The sequence below is a fragment of the Drosophila montana genome, unplaced genomic scaffold (assembly GCF_035044405.1).
Source record: "Drosophila montana isolate Dmon_TW-CO22-7 unplaced genomic scaffold, ASM3504440v1 contig_1687_1, whole genome shotgun sequence".
In the NCBI taxonomy this organism is placed as follows: domain Eukaryota; kingdom Metazoa; phylum Arthropoda; class Insecta; order Diptera; family Drosophilidae; genus Drosophila; species Drosophila montana.
In genome coordinates this window covers 1,166,080-1,177,928 of record NW_026996616.1, presented here as the reverse complement: position 1 = coordinate 1,177,928, position 11,849 = coordinate 1,166,080, and the positions used below count along the sequence as shown (strand labels likewise).

Sequence of the window (11,849 nt, the reverse complement as noted above, 5' to 3'; positions counted from 1 at the left end):
ACTAGTCCAGAAATAGATAAATGGATTCGGTGAGTGATAAGAAAGAACTAATTACGCTACTAGGAAAAGGAGCCAGTTCCGACACAAGGTGGGTGAACTTGTTCCGGAACTAGAGATGAGAAGAGAAGATACGCTATATAGTAACAGGAGCTAGTCCCGGAACTAGAAAAGGGAACTAGTTCCGAAACTATGAAGGGGAACTAGTCCGGATTTAGATAAAGGACCTAGTTGAGTGACTTGAAAGAACATTTACGTTGACTTCAACTAGCTCATCTCGAGCTGGAACTGGAACCGAACCAGACTAATAGTTACTGAAGCTCACCTTTCAATCAAAAACTACAGCTGAACTAGTTCCTATCAAGCTCAAACAGAACTGGAACTATAACTAAAACAACCTGAAACTCATTCATCAGTTCAGATGATTCGAGCTCACCAGCTGCTGATGCAAAATAATTAGCTTGAAGTGGAACTAAAACAATAACTTTATTAAAACGAATCAGCGGCAAATGCAATGAACCAGCTGTGAATGTAACTGGTTCATGTGTCGAACAGTTTGTGATTGGGATCCTCGAGGAGTTTGCCAATGTTCCCCACCAAGATTTGGCAAATGAAGGGCAGCACAAAACTCATCAAGCACTGCCAGTTGAACTGATCGTATCCAAACATAATCTCCAAGGTCCAGAGCACAAAGTCCAAGGCCAGCACGAGGCTGCTTGCGGAAACCCAGGGTCTCATGCACTTGGGCTTGTTCTGCATGGAGAGAGAGAGAGAGAGAGAGAGAGAGAGCGAGAGAGAGAGAGGATGTGGCCTGGTATTATATACTTATATAGAATATAGGGAGAGCACCCACCAGTAGTAGGCCAAGGAAGAGCAGGAACCAGCAGACGAGCATGAAAAAGCTGCCGCCGATGCGCATTTTGCGTATGACCGAGTCGCGTATTCCGCGAAAGACACGAGCACGCCACATGGTCAATGGACGGCTCTTGACCAGCTGGGCGCGCAGGAACTGCATGAGCTGGTGCATCTGCGGCGATGGGGGGAGCGATATTATATATGCAAGGCATGCCATATACATATATGCAAGGACTTACCAGGCCCAGAAAACTGTAGATGAGAAAGAACCAGTAGAACCAGGGGAACCAGTCCTTGATCAGACGCTGGACCACATACTCGCGACGTTGTTCCGCATTTCGCGTATGCCAAATGGAGAACACCTCCAGGCTCAGATAGCGCTGCAATATTTCATCCCAAGCCTCTCGCAACATCCGAAACTCATTCATATCGAGGGCTTAAATATATGTATATAGAAAATAATTCAGAGTTAAAAAGAATACATGAAATTCGAAAAACTCGAGAATTTCGGACAATTTTGTAAAGGCTTCTCGAAGAGGAAATCTGATTAAAATCTGTTAGAATACGCATGGAAAACAACGCCTACTGGCATTCGCATCGGTTAGGTGTAGGGCAACTTAATTATATATGTACATATATTCAATTATGGGAATTCCAAAAAAATACATCAAACAGCTGCACTAAAGCGCCACCTGTTGCTAAAATAATATGAAACGTTAAAGGAAGTTGAAAGCTTTTCCTACAGGCAACCAAAGTGGGGAAACGTTTGCATCACAAACGTCACCAGCAAAGCAACTATATATTTGAGCGTCGGTCTAACCAGCGAGAGGTTGCCGGTTCAAATCCAAAAATACTTTTCAATATTTACATTTGCTTACTTGATATGTTGTTTATTCACAAAGAAAAGGCAATGTTCATAAACTAAAAGATAAGAAAACAAGTGAAAAATGAATAGATGTGCAAATTGTTTTTCCTTCTCCAATAATGTCATATGTATTCATTGGCAGGCCCCACTTTACACGGGCGACGCCGGGTACTTTACACTGCCGACTACAATAAAACTAGTTCAAATTTTGAACTAACCTCCGAATGTGTGTTTAAAGCTAAAGCAAGCCATGTTGAGAACAGAACTCGGGCATAACTCGAATGCAATTGCGATTATAAATCCTTAAGCCGGCCTCTTGCGACTAGTTGAACCACATGAATTGAGTCCGGCAAATGGATTGAAGCTGAGAGCTGAGAGTCCTTTGATGGGTCGCTTCAGTTATTTGTTGCGATTGGGAGCCGGGCAGCAAAGTAAATAATGGCATGGCCGCAAAAATGTGCCCGCCGCTCGCTCTGTGCTTGGGCCAAGGATTACGTCCAGCCATGATGATGATGAGCACAATGATGGGCGAGATGGCCCGCCAACTGATAAGGTTGTGTGTCCTGCTCCCGCTCCCGCTCCCGCTCCTCCTGCTGTCATTTGCGGTTGCTGCTGCTGTTGCTGCTGTTGCTGCTGTTGCTGGTGTGGTTCATTGGTTTTTGATTGTGTGTTGGCTGCTTTATTTATTTATAGCTACGAAATCGGAGCTGGGACTAGACCCAGGCCCAGACCCGGACCCAGACCCAGACCCGGACTCAGACCAGAATGTAGCTTTCATAAAATATTATAACTTGTTTTACGCCCAAGCTGATCCTGGTCGGAGTCGAAAAGGGTGGGAAGGGGGGATGCAGCAACAAACCTCAACTGGAAGCCGGCGTGTAGAGCCTGCGCTCGGCGCAAAGTTAAATTGCAAACAAGAAGAAGAAGCAGCAGCAGCAGCAGAAAAAGAGGAGGGGAGAGGAGAGGAGAGGAGGGAAGAGCTGTAACAGGAGCAAGTCGGCGTTGGGATTCTTGTGGCGCAGTTTGCTGGCTTTTTGTATAACTTTTGATTAATAGAGCGAGCGAACTGGGAGAGGGGCAGCAGGGCAGCAGGACTCGGCTCCTGGCATAATTGCGCCACATGCCCAAAACAACGCAACAACAACAACAACAACAACAACAACAGCAAGAAGAAGAAGAAGAAGAAGAAGAACCACAAAGTCAGCCAGCAAACACACAAAACCTGAACAACCGCCAAGTCCAAGTCGAGCTGCTTGAGTCCTTCGGCTGCTGCACATGACAGGCAACTTGCGCCCTTGCAAACAAAAGAAAAAAACGAAAAATACCACGTTAATGTGCGCCAGCCGGGTGTGCCCGACTAACACATACCTGTGTGCATCCAAGCTGCCTTTACAAACATTCTTGCTTGTTCTTCATTGCGCTTCTGCTTCCCTCATACTCACAGCATCTATGTATGGTAAATGCATTCTTGAATAACTTCGGTGCTTATAGTCCGATCTGCCTTTAATAAGCCTGACAAAATTGTTGCAAGGCCTTACCTTTACAAATTCGTTAACATTATCCAAGAAGTGAAATATATTCTATTTATATATCTCACACGAGTATCGATATGTATCGATATTTATCGATATCGATATATTGAAAATGTAAGAAGATATCGTTAAGGAAAAAGTGATAAACTTGATCTGCATATCATATAGGAGTATCATACATACATATATAGTAAATGCCGAGATGGACTTAGCTCTACGTGCTGGGTAAAGAGAAGCTTCCTTCTGCCTGTTTCAACACAGCTGTTATACCCTTTTCAGCCCATTTTCAATGGGTATAAAACAACTTTACTTACGCTAAATTGATTCGCCTGAAAACTAGCGGAAAGCGGCAAGCAGGGCGCCGCACGGGCGGAGCGGGGCCGGCGCATAGGCGCCAGTATATGTATAACAGACAAATGCACTTATGCAACAGCTTTGCATTATTTCAATGCACTTGATCAAATATGCAAACCGAAATCGTGTTCGCTTTTATTTTTATTTTATACAATTTTCATTTTTTTTTTTTTTTCATACTTGACTCCTTGTTCTACATTGTGTGGCCATATGGCAACGCTGCGCCGCAACAATCGTATGAAATTTGAGCGAGTTTTTGCCGCTCTCCATCCGCGCGGAAAAAAGTAAATTGTGGACAAACTTGGGCTGTCTGCCAAGCTGTTTCAGCTTTTGGCAAGGAAATCATGTGCTTCTTGTAATCGAAACTGAAACTCATCACAAAAAAAAAAAGCATGTGTGCGGCTTCGTCACAAATTAGTTGCCTGATACTGATATTATTTTGTTGAGTTATTAATACAGTTTCCTTCTGTTAAATATTATTGCTGGGCAACAGCTGAATTTCGATAAATGTCTTTAAAATCGAGGTCAGTTACCTATCACACAATTTTCTAGCCATTTGTAGCTGCATATACCTTTCCCCAACCAACTTTCAACTTGCTTTGCAGAAGGCGATAAGTTATTATCGACAAGACATGTCTGTGTCTGAAACAAACTCGATTTCGCTTAGTTCGCAGTTGATTTGTTATCGATTAACAGTCAATATGTTATCGATAGGCAGCAGCTGCCTAACTGAAATTCTCCTCAATCTGCTTTGACTATCTGAACTTAGAAATTTAAAATCGATGGGCTTAAAAGAAGTCGCAGTGTCAGAGAAGTAAGCCGATATGTTATCGATAAACTGTAGTTGGCTTCCTTTTGATTTTTAATTAATTTTATTTCAATAATATTCATTCAAGTGGTTCGCGTTTTGATAATTTGACGCACACAATTTGTTGCAGTAAATCGATAAGTTATCGTTTGTTTTTGAGAGACTGTGTTCGATATCAAAACTCTTTCGATTGTTCTTGTATTAGCGTAAAAGTGCATGTTGAGTAATTGGCGAAATCGTGCGATAATCAAAACTGAGAACACGCCGCAGCTCCGACCGCCAGCTGAATGAAGGACAGACTGACTGACTGACTGACGGACGGACGGACGGACGGACGGACTCTTTGACTGAGCGACTGCAATTTGTTGCAAACGATACCATTGACAGCATCTGGCAATAGTAGTTGGTAGCTGTTTGAGGCAAACTGCCACTGAGAGATTTGACTTGGAGATTGGAGACGAGTTGATTTGCTTTCGTTTTGCCGTGTCGCAATTTAATTGCGTTCGGACTGTTGCCATGGCCACCTTGCAGCTGTGCAAACTGATTTAATGACTGCCTCCAGCTGAGATCAAGTTTTAAGCAGGTCGCTAATAAATTATACCCTAAATTGTAAGCCCGACCAGATGCCATCGGCCATGCACACACTCACAGCCTCCAGAGTGCCGGGCCAAATGCCAGCACAGAGATGGATCCAAGACCAACCAGATACTAACATATGCACATACGTATACGTATACGTATATCTATCCCAGCCAGCTGGCCACGCCCCCAGGTAGACGGCAAGTGCAGGGCACGAACGAGAGCTTAGCAAAAATACTTTTATAATAATCTTTATGCCACGATGCTTTTGAGGCGGCAACCGAAAAAGCACGTAAGCCGAATGTGACTGACTAGGAGATACCCTGAGCGGCTGTGCTGCTTCTTCTTACCTTTGCGCCATTCCATTAATGGATAATGGCATTCCCAATTAACTTCGCTGCTTATCGTTCGATTTTCATAAAAATTTCATAGATTCAATATGACATTTCAATAATTTTGCATACCAAATCTCAAAGCTCTAGCTTACAATATGAGTTCCTTCAGATTTCGGGAGATATTGCTAGGGCTATTAAAAGAAATGATTTATGTTTTTGCTGTATCTGGCACTCATAATTCTCGGGCTATGCTATGACAGATCCTGTCTTAAAATCGATATTTATCGATAATATGAATATGGGCAAAGATATTATCGAAAAAAAGAAACGATAAACTCGTGCGGTTTATCATGGAATATATATGTATATTACGAATTTCATTTATACAAATTTTGCATATTCCTGACAGACCAAGATTTATGCTCATATTTTCTTCTGGTTCGACGGGTCAGGGGGGGAAGGGGAGAGGGGGGGAGGGGGGTCGGGTATGCTGCCTTCTGCCTGTGACGTAAATGTGCACAAAAACATTATACCCTTTTTACACGTTCGCAATGGGCTGTGCGCATGAAAGCCCTCTTCAAAAAGGAAAACATCGAAAAACCAGCTAAACGAGCATAAACTCAAGGGTTCAAGCAGGGCAAGGTGACTAACGGGGGGCTGGGTTAGGTTGGGCTGGGTTTGGGGGCCGCAGGTTGTCGTAGTTGAGTACACTGTGATTTGTTCTTGTTTCTGCTGCTGTTACGATATTTTCCCTTTTTTGCCGTGCTGTGTTTATTTATATTTTTGCTTGCTTTTTTTCTTTTATTAAGTCACAGCTTGTGCTCTGCCTTCACTGCAAGAGAAGCCCCGAAAACGGATTTTCAGTGTCTTTGTTTGGCAGATTATAGATTAAAGATATTTGCAGTTGGAAACAAACTAAGGAAGCCCGATTTAATGCAGCCATCTTTTGTTCAAGACTTTGCCGCAGGTAATGCTTGCTACAAAAGTTTTAAATCGATAAGCCCGATAAAAATTCCAATTGAAGGTTGTGTAATGGCAAATCCGAATTCAACTGAAATTTGGGTTATTATTTTGACCGATACATATCGATACACTCAACTCTGTTTATCTACTGAAGAATCGCAAATCGAATCGATATAACCAAATAAGTATAATGCTAAATCCGAATTGACTTCAACTTTGGGTAATTATTTTAAAAATATTTCATTTTAACTAAATATCGATAAGTATCGATACTCTCAGCTCCATAATTCTCATTAAAAATTGGGCTTCTTGATATGATATTACCAAATCGAATCGATAATACCAAAAAAAATTTGAATTTCGGGTTACTATTTTACAAATATTTATTAATCGATAACTATCGGTATTCTCAACTATATATTTCTGCTTAAAGATGGGGCTTCTCGATATATTTAATAGCAAAATAAAGCATCTTACAGGTATTATAAAAAAGTTATCGATATATATCGATACGTGCACAAGTGTTCAGCTCGATAATAATCTCTAAAAATGTTACATTAGGGCTATTCCCGTTTGTTTAGAGATATCGTTGCTTAATATTCAAATACTTTCTCCTCTCCTCTTCAGAAATGTAACACAATTTACGAAATTAGCCTGTCAAAAATGATTTAAAAGTGTGCTATTCACAAAACACAAAAAACTGTATATATGTACATATCTTTGAAATGTTTTATAGACTTAAAAGGAACTGGAATTTACCATGCTTTCGGTTTAAAAATGTAAGAGCACGTTCTCCCTTCAATAGCCCCTATATCAATATCGTATCTTGAGATGCGTATACGCGATATGCCTGGGTCAATGTATGCGCTGCTTGTTATTTGTTGTTGGCACTGGTCAAAAACTCGTTTTTTTTGGCTATTTGAAGTCGGTTTTGTGTTTTGTTTTTTTTTTTGTACCCTGCGCCCATTGGAAGTGGATAAACAATGGGTATGTGGGCTTAGTGCAAGTACATGTATCAGGCTGAAGGTGTCCTCTACGAGCTCATACAGAAGAAAACATATGTCAATATATTATTTATATTTATATCAAGCTAATCGTGCTCTTCTGTCCATCTATTGGCGAAACTGCGCTGATGTCGAGAAAAAAGAGAGTTACGTCCTTGAACTTTGGTATACACGCACTTTTTTATGCCATATTTCAGCTGTGAAAATTTCATTAAGATCGGACTATGGGAAGCGAAGTTAAATAAGATTGCATTACCCCAAAATGAAGTGCTGTAGGGGAAAGAAAAAGCACAATCAATGTATAGAGTGTGTGCAGGGTATCTGCTAGTCGGGCAACTCGACTAAAGGCTGCTTACATGATTTTTTGTTATTCGTTTTTGTTATTTTTGGATGGAAAATGCTAAAAGCAAAGTTGGATTATTGGTACACGCTCCCCTGTGCTCCGTGTGTATTTAGGCGTGTGTGTGTGCAGGTCGTGTGTGTGCGAGTATGTGTGTGTGTGTGTGGGTGTGTGTGAAAAGATAATACAAATCTCTAGCTGGGCCTGAGTGCGTATATATGTGTGTGGGTGTGGGCGTGGCAACGGCGTCCAAAAGTTTATTGCCCCACTTCACGGCGAACATCTTCTCGGCCCCTCCGACCCTCCGCCCCGTGCCGCCCTCTGCCCTCTGCCCGCTCCTCACACTTACTAGCCAGGTGAGTTTTATATGCAATAATTTTTCCTTTTATACCCTGTACTCATGGACAGGCTAAGCAAGGGTTTAAGTTGCGCTTAAGTTTATGTAGATGGCGCCAGTGGGCAACTGCAGTGCCATAAAGTGCCCAGGCCGAAGACCCTTTTCACATACAGCTCTCAAAGTTGATGTGTGGCTGCCATTTTGCCCAAATCTCTGCTCAGTCCGAGCTAAGCTAACGGTTTTATAAGCTTAAGCTTGATAGATTTGCTGGTTATTGCAAATTCTAACGGATATCGATACAGAATGCGATATTTTGAGTAGTTATCGATATTTCGATAGGTTTTCTGTAGATAGTATTACCTGGGGCAGATATATTCATATATATGTATATATTTTAACGAATATCGATTAAGCATTCGATACTTTGAGTAGCTATCGATATTTCGATAGAGAATATTGCATGTGCGAGATATATTCATATATATACATCGCCAGGGGAGATATATTCATATATATATATATATTATCGATATTTCGATAGGTTCTCTGTAGGGAGTATTGCATGGAGGAGATATATTCATATATATATATATATTCTTAAGGGTTTCGATTAAGCATTCGATACTTTGAGTAGTTATCGAAATTTCGATAGGTTTTCTGTAGAGAGCATTGCCTGGGTGAGATACATGCATACATGTCGCCTGGCAGTTGAATATGCGATAGCACATTTTCCTGGTAGAGGGTATTATAATTTGAACGATCGGTCGAAAAGAAGATTCTTTTACGGAAAACGTTTTTACTTTTTGTTTACCCTTCGGCAGGTTCTGTTGAATGCCGTGCTATCGCCATACTAACGCTTGGCTGTTATGAATGCGATAACCACATACTTGATAATAACTTAACGCCTTTCAATTGGAAAATTCAACTCCAAGCTGAATGTTAATACTATTTTATGCATTTACAGGGTATCTTAAAGTTTGTCTCAATGTTGTCCTACTCATTTTGTTTGGGTTCGTGTGCGGCAGGCGACGCCGTGAGTTGGATTTAATAAATTCTAATGTTTGCTTACCGTGGCCGAAAGGCTTTCAACCCGTAACCGCACCCTGGCCTGGCCAGGCGTAGGCGGAGCCGTCCGTCGGAGCCGGGTGTGGGTGTGGGTGTGGGTGTGGGGTCAAGGGGTCAAGGGGTCTGAGGCTGCCGTGTGCCGTGTGACTAGCAGCTGCAGCAGATTTACTTTTATTGCAAATTGCAGCGCCGCAGGAAGGATGCGTCCTGCACTTACACACAGACAGAGACAGACACAGAGACACATGTGGACACATGCTGCTGGCAGCTGAGATGATGTAGACATTCAAATGAATGAGTGTTGCAGCAACTGGCAGCATTCCAGAGCCAGCAGGGCCAGGGCTAAGCAGCTCCGAGAGTGCTGCACAAATATTTTGCCTTGTTATACCCCAAACCCATTGAAAATGTATAAAAAAGGGGTATAATGGCCTTATGCAAATGAACGAGGCAGATATTCCCCACACGGAATCAAGTCCAACTAGCCAGCACGAAATGAAAAGTTGAAGCTTCCGTCAAATGATCGATAACTGACCGCGCTGCCAAAATATCGATAAGAATCGATAAGACGCTATTGTTCGAGAATTCTTGGAGCTCGAAACACGAAACTCGATATGTTTGGTATCGAAGACTATCGCAGCCAAGTTATTCCAGAGCACGTTTCCTAAGGAAAGCTGGACTATCTGCAAGGGCTAGGGCATCTGTAAGTCGGGCACTGCCGATCGATTTGTTAGTTGGCCAGACGGCAGGCAGGCAGGCTGGAAGTAAGAAGAAGCGATTGGAGCTGGTCAAGTCGTTGCGGCGGCTGCGAACGCCGCCATTTTAATTAGCAAAAAGGATTTATCCGAGGGCAGACGACGGCGAATGGGCAGCTGCATCCAAAGCTGAACGCAGCTGCCAGCAATTTTGGTAATATTTGTAAGGGCATGAGGATGGGGAGTTGGGGATGGGGAGTTGGGGAGTTGGCTTGACCTGGCTAGCGCAGCCAGGTCCAGGGCTTAAACCAGCTGCGACGGCGTCTCTCCTTGGAGTTGGCCTGAAAGGATGGCGCGGGCATCGGTTGGGGCGGCGCGACCGGCAGCTGTTGCCGCTGCAGCTCCTCCTCGGCCAGCTGATCAATATGGTCTTGGGTGGCCAAACCGATGCACTGCCTGTACTCGTCCATCGCATCGAAGCACTGGAACGACTGCTGTCGATGCTTCTTCAGGCAGCGCTGCAGCTGCGTCGCGACGCCCGTGCATGGCATTTGTGGCTCCTCCTTGAAATGGCGCTTCGTGTGCTCCACCAGACGATCGAACTCCAGACAAATCGCCTCCGGTGACCTAATGGATATACATACATAATAGGCAATCTCCTCTCCCACCCTCTCCCCGATCGACTCACATGCGCTGTATGTCCTCTATGGCGCTGAGTACACTGCCCTTTTTCGGCTTGGAGGGCATCGCGCTCTTCGGCTTCGCCTGGGCCTGGGCCTGGGCCTTGCTCGGCAGCTCCTTTGGTGGCGGCGCCGCGTCCAGCATGTCTCCCATCAATATTGTATGGTCGTTTTGGTTTTTTTTTTTTTGAAGTTCCCGCTTCCGCCAGAAAACTATTCCAAAAATGTTCTGTGTATTTTGATTTACAGTTCGTGTGTGTGTGTTTTGTTTTTTTCCTATAACTGTCGATCTGACATGACTAGCTGTCGCTGGTGCCACACGCCCACTTTTCCCATTTTCCCCATTTTTCCCATTGAGCTCGGCTCAGCACTCAGAAGTTCTCACAGTTAGTTCCGAGCAGAGCGAATGCCAGATGGAAAGAGATTTCTCTTCTCTTCGGCATGCTTTTAATCCAAGTTATTTACTGCACTCCACTGATGAGCATTACCCGGCTTTGCGCGGCTTAAGCTTGGCTCACAACTTTTCGACTCCCATCTTCCATTGTGGAGGGATGGATTTAGCGCAAGGTCAACATTCACAGAGTTCATTGAAATTAGTTTAAACTCAATCGAATTGTAAACAATATTGTTTCTTATACTCGATTTCCACCAATTTTCCACGGTTACAGGTGGAATTTTCCACCATTTTTACTTTTCTACTCTCTAGCTTTCCCAACTGGAACTACGCGGCTCTCAGCCAAGTACTTTCTTTGCCTTTCCATCTGACTTTCGCCTGTGAAATACTTAGTTAACATCTTTACGAACCTTCGACCCCCATTTCCAGCCAGTGAAGTGGATTGGATGAGTTTAAAAAACGAATCGCAACAAGTTTTTGCCTATTTTCCTACTTTAAAACAAGTCTGGAGCTTAGAAGAGAATGCAATACGTTTTCCAACTGGGGGGGGGGGGGGAAGACTCGTGTATTTTGTTTACAATCATTTTTCACCTATTTTCCACAAAAGCGAGTGGATTTGACAGGAAATGCAGCTTCCTGGCTTAAGGCGGGCAACTTTTTCACATTATTCTCTGAAGAGTTTGTCTTAACATAAGCGAGCTGTCGTTAAGTGTGAGATGAATGCGAGTTACAAAAAAAAACAAAAATTTGTTTACAAACATTTATCTCGAATACTCGTAATGCCATAATAAATTCCTTGAGGCAAAAACTTTATTCATTTCATCGAAACAATATAATATGCTCGAATGAGGAGCACTTTATCATTATTGTAGGCCAATTGATGAATTGGCCTTTCCTTTCCCCCCCCCCCCCCTCCAAGTCCCGCACACTCCAACAAGTTATGCAATATGCCAGTGTTGTAAAGTTGTGTATTTTGAATTTTGAATTTGGTTTAATTGCGCATTTAGGCGCAAAGTTTTCTGTTACCGCCACAAAAGTTGACGAGTCTC

General features: G+C 43.0%; 2 protein-coding genes across 2 annotated transcripts; both read right to left on the bottom strand.

The window, feature by feature from the left end:
• Positions 1-464: 464 nt before the first annotated feature.
• Positions 465-1,396, bottom strand: LOC135440841 (uncharacterized). The gene is made up of 3 exons (XM_064700214.1): positions 1,092-1,396; positions 851-1,024; positions 465-750 (listed from the first exon to the last, which is right to left on the bottom strand). The coding sequence occupies exons 1-3, from the start codon at positions 1,278-1,280 to the stop codon at positions 538-540; spliced, it is 576 nt and encodes a 191-aa protein (XP_064556284.1). The 5' UTR covers positions 1,281-1,396; the 3' UTR covers positions 465-537.
• An 8,413-nt stretch (positions 1,397-9,809) lies between these two features.
• LOC135440838 (uncharacterized) lies at positions 9,810-10,676 on the bottom strand. Its single transcript, XM_064700211.1, has 2 exons — positions 10,415-10,676; positions 9,810-10,353 (listed from the first exon to the last, which is right to left on the bottom strand). Exons 1-2 carry the CDS (start codon positions 10,558-10,560, stop codon positions 10,008-10,010), a joined length of 492 nt encoding a protein of 163 aa, XP_064556281.1. The 5' UTR covers positions 10,561-10,676; the 3' UTR covers positions 9,810-10,007.
• Positions 10,677-11,849: the final 1,173 nt, after the last annotated feature.

Excerpts from the sequence above, each read along its gene's own strand:
- LOC135440841 (XM_064700214.1), bottom strand. The coding sequence starts at position 1,280 with ATGAATGAGTTTCGGATGTTGCGAGAGGCTTGGGATGAAATATTGCAG. Across the intron at positions 1,025-1,091 it reads TCTACAGTTTTCTGGGCCTG|ATGCACCAGCTCATGCAGTT; the intron begins GTAAGTCCTTGC and ends CCATCGCCGCAG. Across the intron at positions 751-850 it reads TCTTCCTTGGCCTACTACTG|AACAAGCCCAAGTGCATGAG; the intron begins GTGGGTGCTCTC and ends CTCTCCATGCAG.
- LOC135440838 (XM_064700211.1), bottom strand. The coding sequence starts at position 10,560 with ATGGGAGACATGCTGGACGCGGCGCCGCCACCAAAGGAGCTGCCGAGC. Across the intron at positions 10,354-10,414 it reads ATAGAGGACATACAGCGCAT|GTCACCGGAGGCGATTTGTC; the intron begins GTGAGTCGATCG and ends TATATCCATTAG.